The sequence below is a fragment of the Dendronephthya gigantea genome, unplaced genomic scaffold (genome assembly GCF_004324835.1).
Source record: "Dendronephthya gigantea isolate DGI-Jeju-01 unplaced genomic scaffold, DenGig_1.0 000012F, whole genome shotgun sequence".
Lineage (NCBI taxonomy): Eukaryota > Metazoa > Cnidaria > Anthozoa > Malacalcyonacea > Nephtheidae > Dendronephthya > Dendronephthya gigantea.
In genome coordinates this window covers 2,503,873-2,530,658 of record NW_021163022.1, presented here as the reverse complement: position 1 = coordinate 2,530,658, position 26,786 = coordinate 2,503,873, and the positions used below count along the sequence as shown (strand labels likewise).

The following is a 26,786-nucleotide window of genomic DNA, read 5'->3' as shown; positions in this document are numbered from 1 at the left end:
AGCACTTCCTTCGTCAACAATGCAAACTTGTTCATAAAATGGCGGACAGTGAAAAATCAAAATGCAAGAAAACTGTTCGTTTAGACGAAGACTGCACAAAAATGGAAGACAAAAAGGACGAGAAAGTACCAAAAAAACATTCTTTGAGACTTCCGCTTTGTCCTACAAGGCCTTTGCGGCCAAGAAAACCTTCAAAAGGTAGTTTAGATATCGCGATGTTAATTTCGTAGGATTTAAACTTGGTGTGTGAGCTAGCTGATTCAGCTTAAAGTATTTGTAGCTTATTTAAAATTTTTACAGTTTTATATATTAGCAATACTGCGATTTTTGTTGACTTTCCTGAGATATATTTTGACACTAGGTTAAAAGTTTGAAAAAAAACTAAAATTGGAATCAAATCTCTTAATCTTATACAACATTCCATTGAAGGAAATATTTATGTCTTGGATATGCATATTAATATATATTGTACATACAAGGCAATTGTTTCATGTACATTTAAAATATTCTGTACTCTCAAGCTTAGTATAGATGTTTTTTGGTGTTGTTATAAGCTGTTTTAAAACAACACATTATACCTAAAGAAATATTTAGCCCTTGTGAGTACATGCATGTAGGAACATCCTATAGCTCAGTGTGCAGTGTATCTGATAGTGCTAAACCTAAAGCTGACAGGTGTGTTGAAGTGCATTTCATGGTCCAATTTACTGCATTAGTCTGGTAATCAGCTTTTATATTTTCAAGATAGTTGGCACTAATTTTTTCCGGTTGTAAGGAAATGAAAGGAAACAGGTTAAATAGAAGAAGAGTCACACTCACAATTTCTTGTATATATTGTACACTTCTTGCATGACACTTCTTGCATGACATAGATCATTATTCAGCAGTTTATTCAGTAAACTATATAAGTTGCAAGATGCAGCAACAAAGAATGGAACATTGGATATTGTTCATTCAATAAAAATATCCCTTAATATATGCCAGGATCTTAAAATGACTAGTATGTACTTTAATCATTTAATATTTTGTGATAGGTTTGGATATAAAAGCTACAGAACAAGCCAAAAAGATAAAAAAAGCTATTAGTATACCATCCAAGACAGATGATTTATTAAGGTATAAGTGAATTAATTTTAGCTTTATTATTTTGGCCACAGACACTGTGAACACATTTTTCTTTGGTAGTAAACAGATGCAAAGAAAATTATCAGAATTCACTCCAAAGACTGGAATTCTTAAGTTTAAAGAAAAAGTAAGAATATTTAATGTGAAAATGTTATCTAAGTACACATTGGTTAGTCTCTGTAATGTTTCCTTAAACAGGTAGGAAATAGATAAATACTAATCTTTTTACCATTCTCATATTCCTATCCATCACTATCAATAGTATCCTAGTTTTCAAAGCAAAATAGTAAAAGTTGAATGAAACCTGGCGTTATCCTATTAATTGTAGAGATATCCATTTACAATGAGTGATTTTGACTTACTATGTGCCATTGGCAGTGGAACATGCGGAGAAGTGTCAAAAATGAAACATAAGCCTACTGGAAAGATATTCGCTGTAAAAGTAAGTTAAGAAATTATTTCGGTTATATATGTACCAATGAAATTTAATGGTTATTAGAAATGTATAAATGCCAACTGCACTTGCAGCTGTTTATGCATTTCCAATCTTTTTTGTAGAAAATGTGTCAATCTTATAATGCAGAAGAACAGAAAAGAATAGTGATGGATTTGGATGTTGTTCTAAAGAGTCATGATTGTCCATATATTGTGGCATGCTTTGGAGCTTATATATCTGAGGTAATAATGCTTATTGCAGTGGGTTACAGTCGCTACTGCTCATCAGTTCTGCTCATAACAATGGGTAGTCTACTTGCTTCAAAATTGTTCAAATTTCACATGTTTTGTACATCTCTGAATGCAAACTCTATCTCATATTAATTTAGAAGTTTATAGCTAACTAAAATTGTGTCAAATATTCCGAAAGTTACCTATTTATATTATTGGTATTATTTTCAAATATTTCAGGGCAATTTTCTGGAAGGTTCTAATTATGGCATTTTTGACATAATTTGCACTTAAAAGATCCCTACCTCAGGAAATATTACCACTCCCAGGAAGCAAGAGTTGGGATTCACTCTCCAGTCCGGCGCATCAATATATCTAAAGATTGTTTGTATTTGTAGTCTGATGTGTTTATAATCATGCAGTTGATGGAGACATGTTTTGACAAATTAAAGAATAATTATGGTCCAATTCCTGAAGAAATTTTGGGGAAAATGACAGTGGCAGTAAGTAGTTTAAATTTATTTCTGTACATTATATATTATGTGCAGGGACTGGCAGTTATCATCTTCCTAGATTTTTCCACAATATTGTATATATTTTGCATATAAATGTTTTGTTGAAAAAATATAAATCATTGATAATATTTAGGTTGTTAATGCTTTACACTATCTAAAAGAGTCACATGGTGTCATGCATAGAGGTATAAAACAATAATTTTAAATTCTTTCCGCAACTGTACCTTAATGTATTGTAAAATCACCTTATGCAACTAAATTTTAAATCCTCAGGCCGTTTGTATAAAACTTTTAACTACATTTTGCGTAGTTAATCATAGTTAACTCAGACATACATAACTCTGATTGGTCAATTCTGTCACTAACTATAGTTAAATGTTAACCACGTTTTTATACAACCAACCCCTGATGATTCAATTCAGAGCTTATTGCAGGAGCCTTAAAGGTCATTGTTTGCATTATATTTCAGATGTTAAACCTTCCAATATTTTACTGGATCGTGGAGGTTGTGTAAAACTTTGTGATTTTGGAATCAGCGGTAGATTAGTGGATTCCAAAGCAAAGACGAGAAGTGCTGGTTGTGCTGCATATATGGCTGTAAGGATCTATATTAATCTAAACTCTAAAGCTACTTTACACAGGTCTGGATGAATTTGGGACTGTGCTTAAGTTTGATCCGTTTCCTCATGTGATCATGTAGAATGGGTGAAATTTTTATCAATTTTTATCCATTTTTACCATGTGAACACCTGAACCAGACGAATTTGAGCATAGTTAAGTCAAAATGTTAAGGGATTTGTACATAATGGAAAACAATATCAACATCAAATTTAAGCCTGTTAAAGACACAGGTCTTGAACTTTGCTATAGTTTTTTAGTCCATATCTTTATGCTGGGTTCTGGGTTTAGTCTATACTTATAGTTGGCTTGTTTCATGCATATTTGCAGCCTGAGCGCATTGATCCACCTGATCCATCCAATCCTGATTACGATGTCCGAGCTGATGTCTGGAGCTTAGGAATATCTCTAGTAAGTTGAAATTCCGACGTTCCCTATTCATATACCCTACTACCGTACTTCAATGTTCATAGGTGTGAACCTGCCCTGTGTTAGGAAGAGTATACTCTGTAAATCCACAAGGTTATTATTTCTATGATTATTAGGTGGAGCTAGCGACGGGGGAGTTTCCTTACAAACAATGTAAAAATGAATTTGAAATTTTAACTCGTATCATTGACCAAAATTCGCCATCATTACCAGCGGAGAAAGATTTCTCACCGGAGTTTCAATCTTTCATAACTCAATGGTAAGCTGATTGGCAAACCTCTATGTTCTTCAAAGATTATCTTTGTATAATTATTATAATTTACTTATGCTTTAATTTCAAAGTCTGGTTTAAAGCCACTCAGGTAATTGCCTTTCTCTTGAGTGAAGCAGAGAAATTTTCCTTTGTTGGGAGGATTTTTATTGGGACCTTCTTGTGTGGGAGTCGTCTGGAAACTCACTTCCTCATTCTGTATCGTTTCCTTGCAGTTTACACAAAAATCGTGACCAACGTCCAAAGTATCCTCAACTACTGGTAAGTCAAAGTATCAAGTAGTTTCCTTTAATAAAAACACACTTTGCTAATTACAATGATAAACATATTTCCTCCCAGGATGAATCATTCATTAAAAGGTATGAAAAGGAAGAAGTAAACGTTGGCAAGTGGTTGATGCCTTGTTCAACGTCGGTATGAGTTCTTGGAAATTCACCATTTCCATGAAAACGACTGTGTCTTGTCATTGAAGACATAAGAGTACCCCAACACTCAGATGATGATAAATCTATTTATTTGCGAGTGACGCACAGAAAGTATTCCCAAGTGATAGTATGAATGTTCATTGTGAATATCAGCTTTTGCGCAAAGTCAAAGTTCCAGTAAGGTTGGTTTGGAGTATGATTTTATGGTACATCTTCACAACACCTTTTTATGGCAAAACGGAACAGTATGCTTTTCTAAAACCAGGTGGAAATCATACTCTAACATTGAGATCATTTGAGGTCAAAAGCAAATCTTAGAAAACCTTATGCTCGAAAGCCAACGAAGTACTTGTACATTTTATCTCCTGGTAATGAGTAGCGCTGGCTGTGGCTCTCATGAAAAGTCGAGGTTTATTAGAATTTAGAATGTCTAACCCGTAATTTTATCTAGTACCATTTAAATCTAGTACCTTGCTCAACGATTTTTAATGATGTCTTCTGAACAGTGGCCTCCAAAAGGCCTGTAACAAGAGGCATCTGTTAAATTGATACACTTATAAAGTTGTAGATATTTACCAAACCAGTGTTCAAATATGCACTGTTTTTAGTTAAGCTGTAAATATATATTTTTAGATAGACATAGGTAGAATTTTAGGTTTTCAATTTACAGAAAAATAAATAAAGTATAAAACCAGCACGGCTATACGTGTGCCGTTGAGAAATTTACGTTTAGCTGACGCCATGAATTGATATCCCTAGGAGTCCTATTAAAACTGTTATTATGTTTCTACCCATGAAGTTCACAATATTTCCTTTTACAATGCATGAGATTAAGTGTAATAGACCATTCCCCTATTGATCTCTGCTGATGCTCCTCTAAATTAGTTGCATTGGTAAATGGTTTCCTTTCAATTTTTCCCTGATCTTTAGAGATGTCCTTGATCATTAGAGATAAATGATAATAATTTACAACTTCTTGCATGCTTTGCAATGCACGTGTTTTAGTATATTAGAAAACCAAGTACAGGAATATTATAATAGATAGTCTGGCGCCCCCATTTACTGAGGAAATTTTCCTCAACTATGGATGTAAACTGACGATGACACAAAGGCTATTATTATTGATATATTTATTTGCTAATATAGATGTTACTCAAAATTCATAATTGTTTAGATTTTTCATCACTAATAAAGCATAATTATATGAAATACACCATAATTTATAATTAGATGGAATAAAAAATAAAGATGATCGCTGGGTATGTCAGTTTCTGGATTGTCTATAGGTGTCTAACTAGGCAGTAAGCAACCTCGTACCCAGCGTCCCGAGAGAAAAGACCCTGGGTACGAGGACGGATAGTAAGTTAACATATTGTGTGAGTTCATTCATTGATATGGATTGATTTGCCTCTTTAATAGTTTGTTGTGTAAACTAAATTTTCTCAAACCAGTGGGTAGAGGTTAAAAGTTCATAATTATATTTCTGTTTATCTTTTGTGTCCGGGTTGGTCTTCATTTCTCTTTCAATCGCCTGTAAAATTCTCTTTCTATCTTGATCTGAAGCGCATACTATTACACTATAGGCTTTGTGTGTTTCCATAACTCCGTCTAAATCCAGTTCCATGCTAACTTTAAAAGCCGTGTCACCCTTACCTTCGTTACCAAAACCGCCATGATTACGCACAGGCTCAAGTGAGCGATTGGCAGGGTGAGGGAGGTCAACTTTCTCAAACTCAGGGTCAAGGATCTCTCTAATTGAATTAATCCATGGCACGGAACGGTCAGCCATAACCCAAATAATTCCCAGTTTGGCTTTGGGTTTAAGAACGCGGTGGATTTCATCGATTGCCTTCGGATTCATTCCAAACCAGTGAAAAGATTGACCCGCTAATATCGCGTCAGCAGAATTGTTAGCCAAACCTGTAATACAGCAATAGTATATTAATATACACTATCTTTTGAGCATGTAACGTGTTTGATGGCATGTTTGAAGTGACATCAGGCACTATGCTTTTTGTATAAACGCCATATTGTATAAACGCCATATAAGTTGTGAACTTGGTCATCGGTCATAGATATCGAACTATTTTATGATTTTTATCTTTTCATTCGCATTCTTATAATTACGCTAAATTCTTAGGGGACAATTACTGTCGACTTAATTTTTATTTTATTAAGAAACTATATTTTTTTCGTTTCTCTTCGTCACAAAGGTTTTATGTCATGTGCGCAGTTGCACGCCAATGAGGCGAATTCTGAGACGAATATTCATTTATTCACTCATCTGTATTAAGGGGCTGTTTACATGAACTCGGTTACCCGAGATTCAACGAAGCGTGAGATGATTTTGAGGTATTGAAATAAGCAGATAACGTGATCCTGGCAGTCGTATAATCACCACAACAATAGCATGTGCTTGTTTGGTGTTATAAAGACTTATTTTAATACCTCAATACCTTTTAATACCTTAAGTCCTCTCACGCTTCGTAGAATCTCGGGTAACCGGGCTCATGTAAACAGCCCCTAAGTTATAAATTTTTACACCTATAACTGCCAGACGATGGGGCTTTTGCATGGATGTATAACCCAGACTTTTAAACGATTATTTTATGTGAACTGTATGTAGCTTAGCTTAGGTGCTTTTTTCATTACGGTACTACGCGATGTTAATGGTTTTCGGCTTGCTACAATAATTGCCCTGTTCTGCCAGCGTGGCAGCACACTATTCTTGACGTGCCTGTGTTTCTTCGCACCACACTAGCTGCCAACCTTGTACAAAAATTTTTTGGGCATGGCAGCACTCCCCTTGCGATAGTAACTACTAGTTTTAATATATCCATGCATGCTACTCAAATTTACTTACCATGAGGAAAATCAAAACATGCAGTGTACTGTAATATCTGGGATTTTCCAAACTTGCGACACATTTTTATATATTTCACTGGTCTTCGGTTTTTTTATACATCGAGAAACGACCGAAAGTTTGAACCTGAATTGATCTATAAGCTTCATTTATCGTGGAACTATCAACTCTGTACATACAGGAAGTCAACAATATTATACGACATAGTAATAGACATGTATAAGTTATATACCATACCATGCAAATCACTTGCAGTGTATTGTAATATTTCAATATCTGGCATCATTTTTCGAAACTTTTCACACATCTCTGTGAGAGGTTCTGTTGGAATGATCTTAAAATTCTCTACTGACTGTTTCTTTAAGACTTCCAACACTGCTCTGGTAAATCTCCCTGTTCCTGCTCCCAGTTCAACGATCGTGAAAGGTTCCGGCCCAGTGTGGGGTTTCAATGCATCGACTTTTTCCAAAAGAAATTCCACTGAAGAGAGATTGTAGTTAGGCCTAGTTTTATCGTAGAGATCTGCTATACCAGGCGTAGTATAGGTTTTTACTGCTTTCACCATGCCCATGGTGTCCATGTTGAATAGATCAAATTTGCGCTGAATTGCGCAATTCTTCAATTTCATCATGTGACATAGACTGATGTACATAGGTTACAGTCATGATCACTGATCTGATCAGGGGTCAATTTGAAATCGAGGCATGCACGATTTAATTTGAGACATTCATGTCACACTTAAACACGGACTACAAATAGGTCGATTGGCAGTAGCCAGAGTTCATTGTTATGTTACGTATACAAAATATTGGAGCATCATAGTAATGCCATAGATTAACATCCCTATGGTTCTAATCTGTTTCTACATAATTATCCTTTAATTTGCGACCAATTGAATTCACAATATCGCCCGTTACGATTGTTTTTACAATGTAAGCAACCGTATAACAATGTGAATCGACAATCATTTATAATTTTGGTCCAACTCTGTCATACATATCATATCTTCTATGCTCCCACACTGGCATTTGTGTTCTCACTTTATTGAGATATTCGAGGTCAATCTCAGTGACACTGACATCTTCACCTTCGTGACATTGTGCAATAACCTGGCCCCATGGATCTACCACCTAGACATTTAGAAAATTTAATTTCATTCATGCTTTTCATTTTGGTAAACATTCTTAAAAGCGCATTTTTTTGAGCTTCACAAGGGCTGTAATCTGGAAGGATCTAACGCGGACCTGATTTGCTTGGGCATGCATCGTAATTGTCAATTGGTCAACAACGTTATTCAGTTTGGTTTTCAGTAAAAATATCGTTTGGAAATTGGAATGTGGAAGTTTCTCACTCTTGCCCTTCAATATTTCTCTTTCCTCTCCAAAAGGGGAGAGGTTACTTGTTCTCACCATTGCATGACCATATGATCTTCGTTTTACATTATGTTGTCCACATTGAGCGGCTGCTATTACATAGCATTGTGTTTCAACTGCTCTTGCTCTCAATAGACACTGGAATGGAATAAAGACGTGATGTACAGTCAGAGTCTTCAAAAATCTTCAAACACTGTTATTCTAACATCCAGGGGCTGGTTGTATGAAATTAGAATAACCTTATAAAATTATGGACTAAAAATGCAAATTATTAATTTTCTACTGTTTGCCTCTCACCCCCGCGTGCTCCTTTTTTCTAAGCTGACCTCATATAATGCTGCCGGAACGATGCGAGGACAAAGAGGGGCAGATTTTGGTAAAAGGGCACTCCTGTTGCAGCGCATAATAAAAAGAATGTTTGCAAAGCATTCTGTTGATGAACCTCGTGTGATCGTGTTCAGACGATTGTGCCATTCTTGACATTCGTTGGTGTAACTTCTACTTTAGATATATAACGTAATCTGGATTGTCTGTAGGTGTCTAACTGAAAACCAAATGAAAGGGCACCTTCCCCCTGCCTCTAGAACCCCCCTGGTTCCGGCGTCCCTGGCTACAGCGCCTGGATACAAGGCTGATCTTAGACCAGAACTGGTTTGCCCACCCTGGGAGACATTACTCTAGGTTTCATACAATCTTACCTCCCAATGGGCTGCTCCCGTGATAAATGTGAATGCTGATGGATAGGTCAAAATATCTGCACCTTGTTGCGCTAAAGTCAAAGAGAGTTCTGGAAAGCGCAGATCATAGCACTTGAATTGAATTAAGAAAAGGTACATCACTATATGACCACTGCATGGCACTGAGTCGTGTTTTGCAAAAATACTGATATTTATATTTATAGTTATTGCCGTAACCGCAAACATAAACCACGCATGACAAACCAGAGAAGTATGAAAACATTAGGATGAAAATATCAAAAGTGCACAAGAAACAGTCAAGACATGATGATATACTGCAGATAGTTAATGCAATGCAATTTATAGGCCATGCAGTCATGCACTATTTACTAGAGAAAGCACTGCATTGGAATTAATGTGAAATCGGTTCCCCTGAAACCATTGCTAAAATTTTAGCTTGATTGTAAGATATTATCATTGATATTCAAAGATACAATTGAAAGACCAACATTTCCAACCGGGGTTTTGACAACAGGAGGCATTTTTTTCCCAGGTATAAAACTGTCCGATTCCTTCAATCTCACGCCACCTTTAATATCGACATCAAACAAGTGAAGCTTGTTGTATTTGCCAGCAACGTTGCCTTGGTTATCAAGGATAAGATGAGTGTTGTATACACGAGAGTCCTCTGTTGAGCTCTATGAAAGTTTTTTCAGTTAGTATAGCTATATGAGATGACGTAGTTTAATATTATACAAAACGAGACTTGGTATTATAACGATATATTGAGTGTCTTGGACCACGCCTGTCATCTTTCTTGGCTTTTCAATAACCCAAATTAAACCTTAGTATCCTGTCTCTGCATGTAATGTTTTTGGGGGATATGCGTTAAAGCTGCCAATTTTCTTTGCTTTCTCGGTGCTTGGGATGGTATTACCTATTTCGCCGGAAAAAATTGCCCTGAAAACCTCGTGAACTGAAATCTATATTTTACATAGTTATGCAATGCTTGTATGTAACTACATGAATATCATCAATTTACCTTTTCGTGAAACCCCCCCAAAGACAACCAGACATCTTCATCTTTCGCCGTCCGAGACAAGTCTTGAATAACTGGACCATCGACAGAGTGTGCAAGAGAAAGGCACATTTCCTTGTTTTCTGAGACAAAGTCAAATGCTTCTGGTAAAAACACCATCTATATATACAATAGTCGAAATAGCATATTTGAAGCGTATCATATGCATATACTGTAAAGTTCTGAGTAGTCCTACCGTACTAAAGTTTTCGCTAATTTAATAAAACTCGAACAGCTAAAATACACTAGTCACTACATCGATAATCACTTAGCCTGGGAGCCTCACTCACGTAAATCGTCAGACAATCGTCACGGGTTTTATCCAAATATACAAGTCCTCAAGACATAAAATGCACATTATACCGGGTTTAGCATAACCTTTTACTGCTTTCACCATGGTATCCATGTTGAATAGAAGATAAGTGCGCAATGTTTAGTTATATCGTTATGTGAAGGGTTTCGTAATTTGCAGTAACCACCTATGCCTATGGTACTGTCGTTTTGTTACGCGCACGAAATATTTCCTCTTTGAACCCATTCACTAACCGCCGCCCTGTCCTAACCGCAAATCACGAAATCCCTAACATAACCGCAGTATAGGGAATAAACAGTAGGATCACTCAGGTAAGAAATTTTTGTCTGTTCTCTCTCTATACTGTGACATAACAATTCAACCTAATTTTTCGATTCCATGTGATGATGTGACGTCATTAGGGAGAATTATTATGAGGACGCGAACGTCAAAGTCTCAAAGAGGACAAAAATTGCTAAATCTCCCTGAATTGATAATTGCAGCAGGGGTCAAGCAACTTGAAATTGAGACACAGTTATCAATGCATGCATGTGTGGCAGCAAGTATGTGCAATTTCATTACAAACTTTGATGAATTCCACCAATATTCCAGCTATTCATTGTTTTTTCACATTATACAAAATATCATTTACAGCACAAAAATTTTGCTTGATCATTAATGGTTTACATTGAATATGCACATGAGGTGATGAGCATGCATATATGAAGCAAGTAAGAATTTGTAATATATAAAGAGCTTTCTAACATTCATACTTTTATGCCTGAATCCTGATGTTGTTATAATCAGGTCATTTGAAGCCGGACAACACTGGGCAACAAAATAATTCCAAGGCGGAACAGGGAAGAATAATTCTAGTTAGATGAAGAAAATGGTGCAACTTAACATTAATTAAATAATGACATAAGTAATTGGTTGCATAAGACTGAGATTGTTGCATAAGAGACTGAGAGAGTCTTATGAATTGTACATGAATTTAAAAATTTTAAATAAATTGAGAAAAATTACATAGAAATCTCTTCACTAATTATATAGTTATATAGAATATACTACAATAATAAAGGACTACATTACCCAGAAGTAGAAGTCATCAACCTAGCCTAGCCTCAATCTAATCCAAACTTAGCTCTAACCTAATCATAACCCAAACTTAACCATAACCTCAAACCACTCAAACCTATTCTATCCTGAATCTATCCCTGAACCAATCCAAAATTCTTAAATTACATCACTTTAAAGATATCACAAACCTTAGCTCCAAGCTGCTTGGCTTTAGTAATCAACCTTTTACAAACTTCAATATTTTTATCCACATCACTACCTGAGGTCATTTGACACACCCCCACCATTAAGGGCTCACTCATGGTTGATACAGCACAACCTGAACAGGCTGAACCAAAGGAGCTATCTTTTGCTCTAAATATGTGTCTAGGTATGCTAAATAAACTTTTGCTGTAAAAATTATTTAAATGTGTTGCAAAGAAATTAATTGAAAGCCTCATGAACGATTCTTAGAATTTCAAAGCAGATTGACATATATTGAACATCGTCTGAACTCCAACCAATTTTGTTCTAACGATGACCCTGGGCCCTGGGGACATAAAGGGACAATAAAGGTTGTTTTTGCTGACCGAAGCAAAGAATGACCGAAGACAGAAGTCAGAACACGTGTATGAATGGAATATAAACATGGCAGCCGGTGGAAGTATAAATCATCCAAAATCAGCCCAAGTGAGTTATTCAAGAAACGTTTTTATGTGTCGTATTTGTAAATACTTGTATTTCGTATATCATGACATTGGCAGTTACTGTAATATAAAGGCAAAATGCCAAAATAAATGAGTTTTCATAAATGCAAAATATTTGCAGTATTAAAACCATTGAGAAAACTATAGGAAATTGATACATTATTTAGCCGAGAATATTGGAATGTTCTTTGTAAAGAATATCTCATATCTGGTTGACTATACATTCATTGTTATATGTAGATCATTTCTGTTCTGTAATGTATGAATTTAAATAGACACTTCTCGAATTCACCCCTGGGCCATGAAGGCTACTCCACAAACAATAAATATCTCATTTGCCCTCGTTCCCATGTTTTGCGTTCACTCCTAAAATAGTATTAACATATGGACAACCAACAACCTCTTTCCTAGGTCTAATTCTCCCCTCCCCCATAAAGTGACTTTTGAAGTGCCATCCAAATTAGAAGAATTTACTAGTAAAAAATGCTTCTAAAAATACCCTTGTTACGCATTGTAATTTGTTTTTTAATACATATGAATACAGGGTGTATCAAAAAAAAGGTAATCCAACTTTGGTGCGCTATTGTACGTGAACTACTCATTCTATTAACGAATTTCTTTCACATTCCGAAAGGTTAGGCTTCTAACTATCGAATGACATGTTTTTGATACCAAATGGTGAAAAAATGAGCAAATAGGAGGCTGATAAAAAGTGTTAGTCAAAATCGCATATTTTCACCTCTGAGAGTTGGGACTAAAGCCATTGAAAATTAACTCTCTTTGGGATTAAATTGAAGAATTTTGCTTTTGAATAAACTACCCGCATATGCATATTAAGTAGGAATAAATCACATCAGGAGAACATTTTAAGCAATGCGGCATAAAACCAGTGCAAGCTGTGACATGTTCGTGATTAATTGTTTTTTCTTTTGTTATGCACTGCTTTAATTAGGCTCAAAGGTGAAAATATGCGATTAGGACTAACATTTTTTATCAGCCTCGTATGTGCTCACTTTTTCACCATTTGGTATTAAAAACATGTCATCCGATAGTTAAAAGCCTGATCTTTCCGAATGTGAAAAAAAGTCGTTCCTAGACTGAGTAGTTCACGTACAATAGCGTGTTGAAGTTGGATTACCTTTTTTTTGATACACCCTGTATAGGTAACTTCTGTCGTTTATTTCAGAGTTAATGAATATTGCATATGCTGAATACCACAAATGTTTCTAACCTTTATATGGTTCATGTTTAGGCAAGGTCCAAAAGGAAGGGAGGTAAAATAAGTAAAAAGAAAAAGCAGAAGAAAAAGATAAATGTGGATCCTCTGACTACTTCTCACATTATTAAGAAAACAAGGTACTAGATTCATTTGTAAAAAGCCAACATTTTGAAGAAGAAAAACATCAAATTGTTTTGATTTATTAGCTTAGTGATTTCACTGACAAACACTTAAAAAATTTGTTGGTGAAATGTGATCTTACAGAACAAATCCAAATGCTAACATTACCCTATCTGGAAAGAAAAGAAGACTTCTTTTGAAAGAACTCAAGAGAGAGGAACAAGACAAGAAAAGAATGGATGGTATGTTTGTTTGACGTATGGTTTAATTGTTTTTCGCAAGTTATTACTGTTGGGTTTTAACTGTTTTCATTTACCTGGTGTATTTGTATAGTGGAGGTTGTTGATAAACCCAAGGCAGAAATATCAAAGAAAGTAAGGCACACAGACACAATTGAAAAAATGGACATGACCTAAGTTGTGAGTGAATAGATGAACAGTACAGACAAAATATATCACCAACTGAACTCTTAAATTTAAGCTGGTTTAAAACTGAGCCCAATCAACTTTTGAACAATTAGAGGTAATGTATCTTACATGTGCAAACTCTTGCCATGCTAACTTTGCTCAGTAATTTAATGCATAAATGGTGTTTCAAGTCAGCATAACAATTTCATCAACTGCTTGCAAAAACAGAACCTAGCCATAGGGAAATTGTATGTATAATGTATAGTAAATGTACACTTTGACCAGGGGCCAGTTGTATAAAAGACAGTCGACTTTAAACTGTAATTAAGGACAGAATTTGCCAATCAGAGTTGGGTAATGTAGTAATGTATAATTACTATATTATATTGACTAATTACCAAAAAATATCTCATGCAATCTTGGGCTGCCTATGGTTAACTAGGCAAAATGTAGTTAGGGAATTTTACAACTGGCCCCATTTCTGTTCCCATAGCCATGCATAGACAGTGACATAATAACTATAACAATTTCTGAAGACCAAGTTTATAGTATCTTTCATTGTTAATTGCAGATGAAATTAATATTATATTAGCATGTAAACTCATGAATGAATTTGTGAATAAATAGTCCCTTGATAGTTCCTTATGTATTAATTTATTTTAGAAAAGATGTCGGAAGTCGTAAATATATAATTTGTTCATATTTCATTGATAACTTGGTTAGAGAATCTCTGGCTTATATTTTAGTTTTCTTATAACGTTTTCTGGCATACAAAATACTGGATTCACTTCTTTGATATCACCATATCCCAACAGAGATAGACCTGCTATGCCAAATAGTGTATGAAATGGATCAACCTAAAAAAACGGAGAACGGTAACTTGACCATTTATTCTTAATACAAATTTTAACAATGTCCTTATGTAGAACAGTTAAAACATTTGTTATTTGCATATCTAAACTTTCTCTTTGGACTTTGGGTCTCTATTTTATCGTCCTTTAAGAAGATAGTTCATTTGATTTTAACATATCAATTGATTTTACTAACCATATCTCCTGGTCTATCCGCAAAACCACCTGTTTCATCATCCTGACAAGCGAGAATGAACTCTACCAACTTTTCCTATATAACATAGGGAAGGAAGAAGCAATTAGCTCTTAGAAGTGAGAACTAAAATTGCAAAAAATTTACTGTTTAAGTTTACCTTGTTAATCCAATGAATTTTTCCAATAATTTTTAAAGAGGCCAACACCCACCATGAATAACAAACATCAGGTAATTTCTCAGGCCGACCTACAAGTATTTATTAGTATATTCACTGTCCGACCTTAAATAGTGATCAAACTTCACTCTGGGGCTGCAAAAATCTCCCCTTTTTACTGCTAATTTGGTAGTTAAATTGTAGCTAATTCCAAAACCCCTGACTCTGGTTAACCTTTGCATTGACTAGAGTGATGACCAAATGATCTCAGGTACTTTGAAGATCAAGATATTTTTTTAATATTAAACGATGGAATTGTTATATTACAGTGAAAATGTGTTACCATTGAGACCGCCTGAGGCCAATTGCCTTTCACATAACCACCATCCTAACATATCAACATTCACATGATACAAACGGTGAGTAATGGCTAAAACACCAAGACAGCAGTAAATCTGTGCAGGAAACACAAAAAAACAACTTCTTACTGCAGTAAAACATAGTAAAACAGCGTTTTATTAAAGAGTAGAAAGATAAGAGTGTAACTGCATTAAAAGCATATTGGAAGCGTATTGATTAAGACTTATTAACCAGAATAAATTCGGTAACCTGGGTTTGCAGCAATGTTCCTATTACACGACAGCCGAGGGTATAGGCCGTTTTCCACTTTGACCGTATCGAAACATAACGTATCTCATTGTTTTAAAGTCATTAGTTCTGGTTAAATACGTCGGAAGCAAAGAAAACGCTATGACACGATTGAAGTGGGAAACAGCCCTATATATGGTACCAAGGTTATATACCTGTCCTGAATGGGACTCTGACCCCGGACGACAACCGAAACCTCCATCAAAGTTCATACAGGATACAACATAGTCAACAGCTTTGTCAATATTTACTGCATCTAACCGTTCCTAATAAATAAAGATCAACATTGATATTTTTTTAGAGCCAAGTGCCATGTTCGTGGGTGGGACCTGTTTGCATGAAGCGAGTTATCCCGGTTAGGCGAAGTAAAAAGAGCACCACATCAAAGGCTTAACCTGATAAGTCTTTCATTATATGCAGTTTTTACCCTCCCTAGCCGGGATAACCCACTCCATGTAAACAGGCCATAAGTTGCCGCCGCCGGCCAGGTACAGCACTACAGGGGGGGGGGTTGTTTGTGACATTCCCCAAGAACCTGCTAATTCAGTTGGCAGAAGAGCTACTTATAAAATTTGTCATGAAAGAGCGATTGAACTTCGTTCTGGTGTAGCTTGTGATAAGTCCAGACTCCGAAGGAAGGGTGAAAATAAATTACCTTGAAATACGCCTTGTTTTCGTTAATTTAGACACCTTAATTAGCCTTGTTTTGGCGTAACTTGACACAGGCCTCCTTTTTCAAAGATGTAGGTCTATGCCTATGATCCGCAGTACTACACGACTTCCGAAGGATAGACAAATAGAACTAAAGTGGAATCGCTGATGAATTGTGATATATGAAAACATTAAGGCTTTGACGGTATACTATTTGCCATGGAATGATGTCATAAAGAAAATCACAAATGAATGAGCTTTTTCTTACCAAAAGACAAAGAGCAGCTACTGCACAAAATGAAAATCTCGTGTCGATTTCGCCTAAAAAATTAGTTCAAGCCTAAATTTGAAACTTCCAGACAATCTTCCAGACATACTTCCAGACATGATGAAATAGCTCAGGAGATCATAAAGTGTCCCATGTAAGTTTGCTGAAAAAAACTGGATAGTAATAATTACACACCCCATATATCCCCAGCAAAAGACCCATCTTCTTTCTGCAGGCTGGAAATATATTTGACAACATTCTCAACATCAATGACTTCAACACAATTGTAGATTACAAGAATCTAAAATAAATTAAAAAATATCTTGTGATTGTTTGAACTAGATATTTCGCTCTCAATTAATTTACTAAGAGTACATCTTACTAAATGATCTGGTTGTAACATTGGCAAGACAAAACCACCACCAGGATGTCCTTATGAAAAGTGACTAATGATACAGTATATTATATCACTGGTATAATCACCTGAATAGCACTTAATGTATAAAGTAAGCTAGAGTCGTGATTTACACTCGCACCAAATCCCCCATCCTGGTGTTGACATGATTTGACAAACTCAATAATTTCTTCTTTTTTCATCATCTCAATTTTCCCAATCAGATCCATTGTGGTCAAGCCCCAGTAAACACCACTCATACGAAGGTATTCAGTTATACAGTATTCCTTTGTTGAGAAATAACATAGTTGACCTCATAATACATTTATTTTTTAGAAAAAAAGTTCCTTTGTATACTAATTAAAATTAGTTTGTGTTATAAACCACTCCTTTAGTGTCTTTAGAAATTACGGAGACCAGGGAATCTCCATCAATAGGGTTTTAAAATGATTCTTACATAATCATCTTTCTTATTTCCATAAGCTGCAATATACTCAGCATGTTTCTCTAATAGCAGTGAGGTGACTGCATTTGGTGGGATTTTGATGTCTTTTAACTGGGTACCCTGGAAAAAGATTGAAAAAATACTACAAATACTGAAAATATTTCTCAACCTGAAATCATCAAATATTCTTAATGACAATTTGCTACAATAATCAATAATTTTGGGGGATTATGATTAAACTATAATAAACACAATCCCTGGTTCTGGGTTTACTGCCATGTGACTCCCCATAACTGGTTGACAAATCCGAAGCACATACAAATATTATTACAAGATGTTGTTGGAAAACAGTCCACTTCCATTGGGCATAATCAATAGAATGGTACTCGTCTGGGTGTGGATTGGAAAATGGGAATAACTAATAGTTGCAAACACCATTCTTTTACCAGTGGAGTAACTAGATCGATACTTTGGGGGGTGAATAGTCATATATTAAGTTCTGCCCCACGGATTTATTGTAAGCTATCGCATTTAGAAAGAAATTTGTCGGGCTATATGAATTTTCAACCCCCAATTATTGTTCTAGTTACGCCACTGTCTTTTACAGATACATGAGACTGATGAGAGAACATTTTTCAAAAAGTGTGGAAATAAGCTTGAAGACAAAAATGAGCATCGACGTCCCAGCTTAGCCTCGCTTTCACGTTATGGCTCAATTTCACATTTTCTTTAAAATACATGCATGTGATTAGAAAGGTCTTTATTTCTGTTCTCATAGCCAAAGCATAACCTGAGTTAAAAACAATGTGACATAAAATCCATTTAAAGTGGTCCAAAGTTGAAAACAATGTAGTTTGTGACGTAATTCCCGGGAAAATAATTACCGCAAATTAAATATCTTCCACCACTGCCAGACTGCCGTACATCATGACCACTCTGCCTCTGGCATTGTATGAATTAATTATATTAAGCTGATTACATATTGTGGAATACCATATTAACTACAATCAATATATCGCTTACCATATCACTTGCCAGAAATCAATAAAACACTAGAAAAAGGTACATTGTGGTATTAATTTAATTTTTCCGTCGTGAAATTCCGTAATAAAATTTGAAGATTCTCGGTGCGCTAGAGCGTCGTTAGAAGTGTACACAGTGAAACCGCTGGTAGGTTCATGAAGGCAAACAATATGGCTCCTGTTGTTTTCAATTCGTCGCAGGTTTTTCGGTAAGAAAAGCTTCCTTTTTGTACTTTCTCTGCTGAAAATGCAGCAATACAAACTTAAATAATTACTTAATTTATCTGACCTTTAATCGTGGTATATTTCTTATTACTTTAGCGAAGCCGAGGTGTTGAAGTCAACTATCACAAGTGAGTTTGAAATTTTTGGCCGATGTAAACAATGGTTTTGACTTTAACATTAAGACAAAGCTATACAAACAAAAGCGTTTCATGGCCCTTATCAAGAGTTGTACTGTACGTTTTTAAAATATAACACCTTTTTTAGTCACGTTTCTCACCAATTTCAAGGCACACTGACAGTTACTTTTTGAATCCGGGTTTTATACGTCATGCGAGTCGCTTGGGCTTCATCGGGCTGAGGTTTTAAAATTTATACCAAATAGCCTAAAATGTTTTTCTTATTTTAGAACGATCTACACGAATATATATTTGACGGCAAAATTTGAAAATGATTTTAACTTTTTTTTTCAATTTTTAATTGAACAGAAATATTTCAATATATTTGCCAAACAATTTGTAAAATGTAATTACAGTCAAGGGTTATTTTTTGATACAGAGACAAAGTTGCTTCGACACAATCGTGTTTCATTTCATTTCCTGACATTGTTGTTCAAAAGTTGTGTTTATATTGAAATTGCCCTGGTGTTGAATTTATGTATTAAATGCATGTAATTATACTTATTATTTTTATCCATTATCAAATAAAGCAAAAAGAAAGGAGGATTTCTCCGTTGGTGGAGAGTTGTGGTCCTCATGCCAGAGGTAAAACAAACATAAACAAATATAGGCCTTTATAATATCACCCCAAAAAAGCAAAAATTCTCTTTCTGAAGTTTAGTACGTAGGAGAACAGTGCGTTGGGTGACTAAAAATGACGTTTATCTTTTTTATATGTAACTTATAAACACAAGTAATTCACCTGAGTTCAAAACACAACAATAACAATATCAGTAGTGACATGCTTAAGAGAAAGAGCTAGATTGTGTTAGGATATATTGACTTCTCAAACTGACTTGATCTCATAATTCGGTTTACCAGCATAAAGGTTTAATTTCTATTATACGTCACAATTGGCTATTAGATTAATTACAATTGCACTCAGGGTAGCACACACAAATTGATGAAATATTTAAATGTTACTATAGTTTGCAAGACCTATACAAGTCTATATTGCTAAGTGATTTGAGTTATGCATTGGAAAAGAAAGTTGAGCAAGAGCTGTAAGTTGTTTAAATATCATTTGCATGCATGATTAAGTGTAATATATTTACTGCTTCTCTCTTTCATACCCCCTTATTCTGAAAAAAATGTAACATAACACATAATTTAAACTACCGTACATAATTTCTATTCTCTTCCTTATTTTTCTTTCTTTTGTACCTATTCTCTACCTGTTTTCCAACTGTATGTACATATAGTACCTAACCATCTACATATATATCATTTTAGCATGTATAATTATGTTAGATTCTGAGTATCTGTTAAGGGCTTGTTTTCTTCACTGTTTGCAAATGTAAGTTATAAAGTACACATTAAACACTATTAGCTACTGATTATCTTTTTTAGGTGGAACTGTGCATTCAAGAGTCATATTGACACTATGAGACAGCAAATGAAAGATAAGAAGGTACAGACTGAAACATTTCTAAATTTTTACCAAGTTTCCTTTGATATACAAAAAAGAAAATTGTGTATATATGTTCTCTTTTTGAAAAGACCAACAAGAAAAATGAACTTCAGGCATTGCTTATGCTTTTTCTTGAATCTGCTAGTGGATTTTATATTCAGGTAAGAATCAATATTCCTATTGCATCAGTAACAAACATTCATATTTGAGCTGAAGAAGATTTCAGAGGATATTTTTTGAATTTTTAGCTCCTGAATGAACTATGTCTGAAATATGCACTGGAAGTCCCTGGATACATCAACCCTGCTTCTATTGGCATTTTACATGGTATTATAGTATTTAAAGTGTGGAATTCATTTGTGCCAGAATAATTTGATGGAAACATTTCTAATCCACATTCATCCCATCATTGCATTGCATTTAAGTTATTTATCTATATCTTAAATAAAGTAGTGAATGTGTTACATGTTCACTAGACATTAACAGCAACCGGAAGATGAATAAGAAGCCATCAGCAAGTGCTTGCTATTACATTTGTCAAGACTGTTTGGTTCATCTTGGAGATTTAGGTAATGTATTTTACACCACAAGTTCAAAATCATTCAGTTCTGTTCCTATGTTATTACCCTGCATGCCAAGACTAGAAGAGGGAAGGCAAGCTAGGAAGAGGTTATTGTATGTTTAGGAACCCATGTTGACACTCTCAATATGCATTCTGCCACTAAATTGTATACATTGACATGTTGAAAGAAAAGAAAACTTCTTTAATAAGGAGTTAATTTTATTATTGTTCTACCACGTAGAAAAGGAAGTTTTTGGCCAAGTATGTAGGAACCGCTCCTAAATCACCAATCACACGCGTTATAATACGTGGTTTTTGTTCTTCCTCTGTTTTCTAGCTCGTTACAGAAATGAGACTGGTGAAGCTGAAGTGTATTACAAGCAAGCCTTGCAACTTGTTCCAACTAATGGTATGATGATGATTAATTAATACTACGCGCATATTTTTGATCATTTTAAAAAATGTATTGTAAATTTCGTATGATCGAACTCACGCGAGTTTAATCAATTTAAACTTCCAGGAACGACCTTTAAACGTAAGCTTGTTTAAATATTTCACGAAATAGTTATTAGCATCTACGTTGAAACTGACACAAAGTTTTCTACATAATAAATCGAGTTAAGGTTTAATATCTGGGTTGTGCCATCCAGTATGTTAGTAACTTGTTAAGTGTTAAAAGTTTCCCTCGCTGTGCCTCTGTGTGATGATCCACAGGAGAATGTACAGGTAGCTACATATACTACTTCATTATATATTGTCTAATTTAGGTCAGCCCTACAATCAATTGGCCATTTTAGCGAGCTCACGCGGTGACACACTGGGAACGGTGTATTTCTACTGCCGAAGGTCAGTATGCTAAAATCTTGTTGAATGAACAAGTGAAACGTGACGAAGCAAGATTTGCTGTAGTTCTACTGATCGTAATTTTTGCTATGTTATCATGTTATAGTATTGCGGTGAAAAATCAGTTTCCTGCTGCCTCTACCAACCTCAATAAAACATTTAGCAAGGCATGTCTGTCTGGAAACAGGTATTTTTTTCGAGAATTACTTGTTTACAGCAGTTACGACTTTTGGAACCAGGCTGATTAATTATGTTTATCCATGATCTACTTACAGTTCACCTCCAATTGAGAAGATCTTCAAAGCAGAATTCATGCAAATGTTTATTCAGTTTCACGGTTGTATTTACCTTGCCCAAGGTAGAGTTGCATGTCCTTAAATCAATTACCAAAAGTTGATTGTTTGACGCTATACTGTACATAGTTCCACTGGCGTAGCCAGCATCGATAATTGGGGGGGTCCATATTCATATATTCATGTAAACAGACTGTAAAGACAATTGATTTGAAAAGAAATTAATCCTGCGTATCACGAATATATGAATATGGACCCCCCCAATTATCGTTCTGGCTACGCCGCTGCATAGTTCCAAAGAGGTCCGACATTACTGTGAACGTGTTACTTGATGCTTGGCAATGACCTTTCTCCGTGAACTTTGAAGAGTTCGCTTTATAGAAAACACAGTTGTCTCATTAGAACTTCGTCATAATCGTATGTAGAAAGAGTGTTACAAACACTTCAGATCACCTTGGGTACTTCAGTTACCTTGGGTTCTAAAATTCCTTAAATTAGAAGTCACTCTTTATCGATCAAACTTAAGGAGAAACAGCGTGGAAATATTTTATTAGACGTGACTTTTTTAGATCTGAACGTTGCCAAGTCACTAACCGAGAATGCAATCGACGAAATGAAAACGTTGCTTGAATCTGATGATCTTCCTGCTGGTGATTTGATCAAATTGGTTACCATCAATCTGTTTTTACTTCATCACCTTACGTCTCTTGATGATGGTGATGAGTATGACAGTTTTGGAAAAGATGATCACCAAGTACGAACAATGTTTTTTTCTAAAAAAATAAAAATCTTTTTAAAGACTTTTAAAGACATCTTGATTTCAGAATTTGCCTGTTTACCCATGGTTAGGCAGGGAAAATCGTAACGAGAAATCGTCCGGCAAAGTAATGGTGCCACAGTGCACTGTCAGCTACCTGGCAAAATTCACGTGATTATATGAACGCATATTTTCTTTTCGTGTAGGATTCCTGGGTTGTGACTTTGGACTTTACAAGTAAGAGTTCTTAGGAGGGGGTTGTGGGCGCAAATAATAGCCCATATTCAAAGCATTGTCAACAGTTACAGTAACGCATTGCCAGGAATAGTTTTGTTGACCGATCTATCTGCCGTGCTTACCAGAAAACATCTTCTGTTTCAGTGAAAATGTTGCAATGTCTTGTGGAGCGAGTCACGCATCAAAATGAGGCTAAAATGAAAAATACTGAAGATTCATCATTTTCCAGTCTCTTACCATCCATCTTCATCATCTGTCAATGGTTCAAGGCGAATTCTCCAAGCATATTTCAAGACGAAGTTGTGACTGCCCAACCACAGTAAGTGATCTTTTTAAGACAATCTGTAAATTAACGACAGGTTAATGATACCTCTCTAATACGAAGCACTGACACAAACCCTGCAAATCAATTTTGCAATAATTCTCACACTGCATGGTATGGGTTCGGAACAAACTATCCAAAAACAAAACTTTGTTTTCTTTCTGCATAGAATTTGGATTGATTTTGTGAACATGCTCAACGATTTTGCTGCTGATTGTGGACCCGAAAAATTAGGTAAAGATCTAATAGTTTTGTGACAAAGAGTTCTAGTAAAAATGATTAAGATATTTCATTTCTTTACGCAGATGTTGTTTTACCGGAAGATCAGGAACTACAAGGTTTTTTGCCTCTGCAGAGTGTTCATAGGTTGGTTTGAGTCTAAATATTTTTGAAATGAATCATGCAACCAGGAACATGTTTTGATATATTTCTGGTTGTCTGCATATTTATTGCTTCGGATTCAAGTTCAGCAATTCGTAATCTGTTTTAATCTATATCGGCCGCTCAAACAGCCTTCGTCGTACATATACATTGTGGTCAGGTTTAGTTCAGTTTCATATTTTTTTAACTTAACTTCTTAAAACTCTTTATTGCTTCACGCGTAGAAAGCTGGAGCTGGTCTCAAAACAAAACTCCGAAAAAGATGAACTTTTGGAAAGGAAGAGAAGACTCGTGGACTTTGGCATTTATTTATCTCGTCATTCTAACGGGTAAGATTTGTTTTGAAAGCATTTTTGTATAAATGTCTGCATGGACTATACAGTTTGGACTTTTCCGGTGTTAACTTGACATGATCATTTTTAGAATTGTTTCCTGTCAAAAGAGGGAGAATGGTTACTACAAGTTTATCTCTGTAAGAAGTTATCATTGAAAAGAAATTCATCTTGCACAACATAAATATATGAATATGTGCCCCCCCCAATTATCGTCTCCTGTACGCCACTGGTGAAACGGACGAATGCTGTTTCAACAACGACTTGTTAGCTCTACATTTTCCTTGTTGACAATTGCTCTATTTTGCCAAATAACATTATTCCCAGCTCTTCTTTTGAATGCCGTTGTTGCATTGAAAACTACGTACGTTCAAGCAAAGACAACACATCCTCTTCAGTGATACCTCATATTTTTTGCATGTTTCAACCAAGAGTCCTTATGGTAATTTTCAAGCATCTAAAATGTCTTCTTTCAGGCAATTGATGGTTCTCGCGGGGCGACAACTCCATTCTCAGAAACTAGTTCGTTATTTGGTAATGCGAGTGATTCATCTCAACGAAATAGTCGAATTGACCCACCATCTCCAATTCACGATCAAGTGGGCCAATATTCTTTGTTTCAATCTAATTGGAATGTTCCATTGACAGTGGGCAATACAGGTGTGATATGCGTTTACATAGTTCGTGAGATCACTTGAGACTACTAGCCGCTACCGTACTAACGGCAGCACTCCGCATGCGAAACACATTTCAAGACACGTATTGTTGCGTATTGGTATTCACTGACTAATCTTTTCCTCCGTAGTGCCCAATTTTGTCCCCACTTCACCCATCGCGACCCCTGCTTCATCCGGTCATCCAACCAAACCGACTGGCACCACGGACATCAAAGACTCGGTACCGCTCGTAAATTCTCGTGCAGTCGGAAGTCATCGTAGCCCGACTTTTCCTACCTCTCTGCCCGTTCCCCCAACATCCCTTGCAGTTGGCAGCAATCGGCCATTGTCGCCTGGAAATCGCGTATCTCCGTCGCCTAACGGTGACAAGGCGTTTAAACCGCCGTCCGGTTTTGGCCTGAATATTGCACTGGGTGTGTGGTCACCACTGGGAAATATTACTGGGAATGGTCACCATGATAGCGGAGGGGGGGTGAAACCTCAGACAAATGGAACTGGGAACGTACGTTAAGTAACATTAAACTATATGTGACCATGATTTATTACCTGGGGCCGGTTCTATAAAAACTCTTAACTACATTTTAAGTAGTTAAATCGTAGTTAACTACAAAATTCTGATTGTCAGTGATTGACCAATTCTGCCACTATAACTATAGTTAAAAGTTAACTACTTTTTTATACAACCGGCCCCTTATTGGGTAGGTTCCACCCTTTCCACAAAGCCCCCCAGTCTTTGCATGTTACGTCTTTTAGACTTTTTACTGAATCAATATAAGGTATCTGGTATTTGGCAGAACAGTTACCCCCTGAAATGAAGTATACAGGTAGTTATCCTGGTCCAAATCGAATGACTGGCTATATCTATCCAGTGTAGAAAAGTCGTTTTATTAATGCTGTACGCCCTAATTTCTGTAGTCCATTTGGGGTTCGAGTTTTCATTCTGCGCCAAGTAGCATGTCCCCCCTGGAACAGCTACTGAAAGAGCAGAAAAGCCAACAAACATCGTAGATGTTCGGCGACACACGTCAGATCTTCGTTTGCTTATCGGCACACATATGGTTATACATCCAGTGTTATACATCCATAGTCGTCGGCGACGTCGCGCTAGTTACCATGGTTACTTATTGCACCCAGCAACCTTAGAAGTAGAACCCACGTATTCCCCCTGCCGATTCCTTTACCTATGGTTATAGCTGCAGAGAAAATTTATGGTTATCAAAGATATAGGTTTACCATATTTTTATGGAGGTATGTTTTTCAAATGAATTCGTAAGTACATACATTACGTGTTCAACCGTTGACCACAGGATATGTTTGTAAAGCTATAGTTTTATAGTTTTAAAGTTTATACTGTAGGCCATGATTAGTGATATTATAGGAATTTTTGAAATCTCTTATTGAGACTGTCTACAAGAATTGAGCTTAGGTGTATTTTGTAGACATTGGATTCCTGCATTTGGCTAGTATTATTATCATATTGAACAATATTCTGTTTCCTTGTAGATTATCGTAGAACTTTATATATTCTGTTCATTGTGTTTTTTTCGGGCAATTTAAGTTTGATGCGAGCACGAATATATTTTTACACTAAATGCATGTACGATATGTAGTTGTGGCCACCAAATAGCCCGAGGTACAAGATCTCATCATGGTGACCGACTTTCTGGTGGCCAACGATGTGATTTTTTAGGCAACCGTACGCATAACGTTGTCTCGGCCCAAATTCACTTCAGTCCTAGAGTCCCACTGTTGTTGAGGTTTTTCGACTGTGCTTCAATCAAGCCATTGCCCAAAACACATGCAATTCAATATATCGCATTAAGAACGATGTGACATCAAATCTCTCATTTTTTTAGAATATTTCGTATATGCAACTACAATGTATTCGCTATATATTTAGAATAATTATTGAACCCGGAATTGTTCATAGAAATATAAAATTCATAGAATGTTATAAAATGATGATAATAAATGCCAAAGAAAAAAAATAGAACATTTGATTTGAAACTTAATTTAGGACAACGAATGAAGTGGGGGTAAATAAAGTACAGTGTGTTG

At 35.8% G+C, this 26,786-nt stretch overlaps 6 protein-coding genes across 7 annotated transcripts; 3 read left to right on the top strand and 3 right to left on the bottom strand.

The window, feature by feature from the left end:
• Positions 1-32: 32 nt before the first annotated feature.
• LOC114518977 (dual specificity mitogen-activated protein kinase kinase 7-like) lies at positions 33-5,169 on the top strand. Its single transcript, XM_028539026.1, has 12 exons — positions 33-198; positions 1,035-1,116; positions 1,186-1,252; positions 1,454-1,567; positions 1,684-1,803; positions 2,190-2,294; positions 2,440-2,491; positions 2,776-2,903; positions 3,255-3,335; positions 3,470-3,612; positions 3,840-3,885; positions 3,964-5,169. The coding sequence occupies exons 1-12, from the start codon at positions 39-41 to the stop codon at positions 4,042-4,044; spliced, it is 1,179 nt and encodes a 392-aa protein (XP_028394827.1). The 5' UTR covers positions 33-38; the 3' UTR covers positions 4,045-5,169.
• Positions 5,170-5,214: 45 nt separating this feature from the next.
• On the bottom strand, positions 5,215-7,507 carry LOC114518978 (uncharacterized methyltransferase C25B8.09-like). The gene is made up of 2 exons (XM_028539027.1): positions 7,150-7,507; positions 5,215-5,969 (listed from the first exon to the last, which is right to left on the bottom strand). Exons 1-2 carry the CDS (start codon positions 7,490-7,492, stop codon positions 5,482-5,484), a joined length of 831 nt encoding a protein of 276 aa, XP_028394828.1. The 5' UTR covers positions 7,493-7,507; the 3' UTR covers positions 5,215-5,481.
• Positions 7,508-7,664: 157 nt separating this feature from the next.
• LOC114518831 (deaminated glutathione amidase-like) lies at positions 7,665-11,933 on the bottom strand. The gene is made up of 6 exons (XM_028538835.1): positions 11,601-11,933; positions 10,005-10,160; positions 9,457-9,660; positions 8,984-9,094; positions 8,322-8,423; positions 7,665-8,042 (listed from the first exon to the last, which is right to left on the bottom strand). The coding sequence occupies exons 1-6, from the start codon at positions 11,850-11,852 to the stop codon at positions 7,881-7,883; spliced, it is 987 nt and encodes a 328-aa protein (XP_028394636.1). The 5' UTR covers positions 11,853-11,933; the 3' UTR covers positions 7,665-7,880.
• Positions 11,934-11,973: 40 nt separating this feature from the next.
• On the top strand, positions 11,974-14,491 carry LOC114518832 (uncharacterized protein C11orf98 homolog). The gene is made up of 4 exons (XM_028538836.1): positions 11,974-12,081; positions 13,351-13,454; positions 13,582-13,679; positions 13,771-14,491. The coding sequence occupies exons 1-4, from the start codon at positions 12,040-12,042 to the stop codon at positions 13,851-13,853; spliced, it is 327 nt and encodes a 108-aa protein (XP_028394637.1). The 5' UTR covers positions 11,974-12,039; the 3' UTR covers positions 13,854-14,491.
• LOC114518830 (geranylgeranyl transferase type-2 subunit beta-like) lies at positions 14,450-19,357 on the bottom strand. Of its 2 annotated transcripts, XM_028538834.1 has the most exons (12): positions 18,954-19,355; positions 18,475-18,714; positions 18,336-18,393; positions 17,464-17,571; positions 17,096-17,293; positions 16,808-16,913; positions 16,613-16,665; positions 15,849-15,959; positions 15,389-15,500; positions 15,049-15,137; positions 14,892-14,966; positions 14,452-14,701 (listed from the first exon to the last, which is right to left on the bottom strand). In XM_028538834.1, exons 5-12 carry the CDS (start codon positions 17,264-17,266, stop codon positions 14,564-14,566), a joined length of 855 nt encoding a protein of 284 aa, XP_028394635.1. In that variant the 5' UTR covers positions 17,267-17,293; positions 17,464-17,571; positions 18,336-18,393; positions 18,475-18,714; positions 18,954-19,355; the 3' UTR covers positions 14,452-14,563. The 2 variants fall into 2 exon arrangements, with proteins under 2 accessions (XP_028394634.1, XP_028394635.1); XM_028538833.1 differs by lacking the exon at positions 18,336-18,393 and having other exon boundaries at positions 14,450-14,701; positions 18,954-19,357.
• On the top strand, positions 18,609-26,700 carry LOC114518829 (protein SMG7-like). The gene is made up of 22 exons (XM_028538832.1): positions 18,609-18,682; positions 18,795-18,826; positions 19,405-19,459; positions 19,843-19,917; positions 20,264-20,324; positions 20,414-20,485; positions 20,573-20,651; positions 20,801-20,893; positions 21,224-21,295; positions 21,654-21,732; positions 21,836-21,916; positions 22,005-22,087; positions 22,592-22,776; positions 22,986-23,016; positions 23,161-23,335; positions 23,508-23,572; positions 23,644-23,704; positions 23,944-24,048; positions 24,143-24,191; positions 24,528-24,711; positions 24,857-25,230; positions 25,644-26,700. The coding sequence occupies exons 1-22, from the start codon at positions 18,630-18,632 to the stop codon at positions 25,734-25,736; spliced, it is 2,157 nt and encodes a 718-aa protein (XP_028394633.1). The 5' UTR covers positions 18,609-18,629; the 3' UTR covers positions 25,737-26,700.
• The last annotated feature ends 86 nt before the right edge of the window (positions 26,701-26,786 follow it).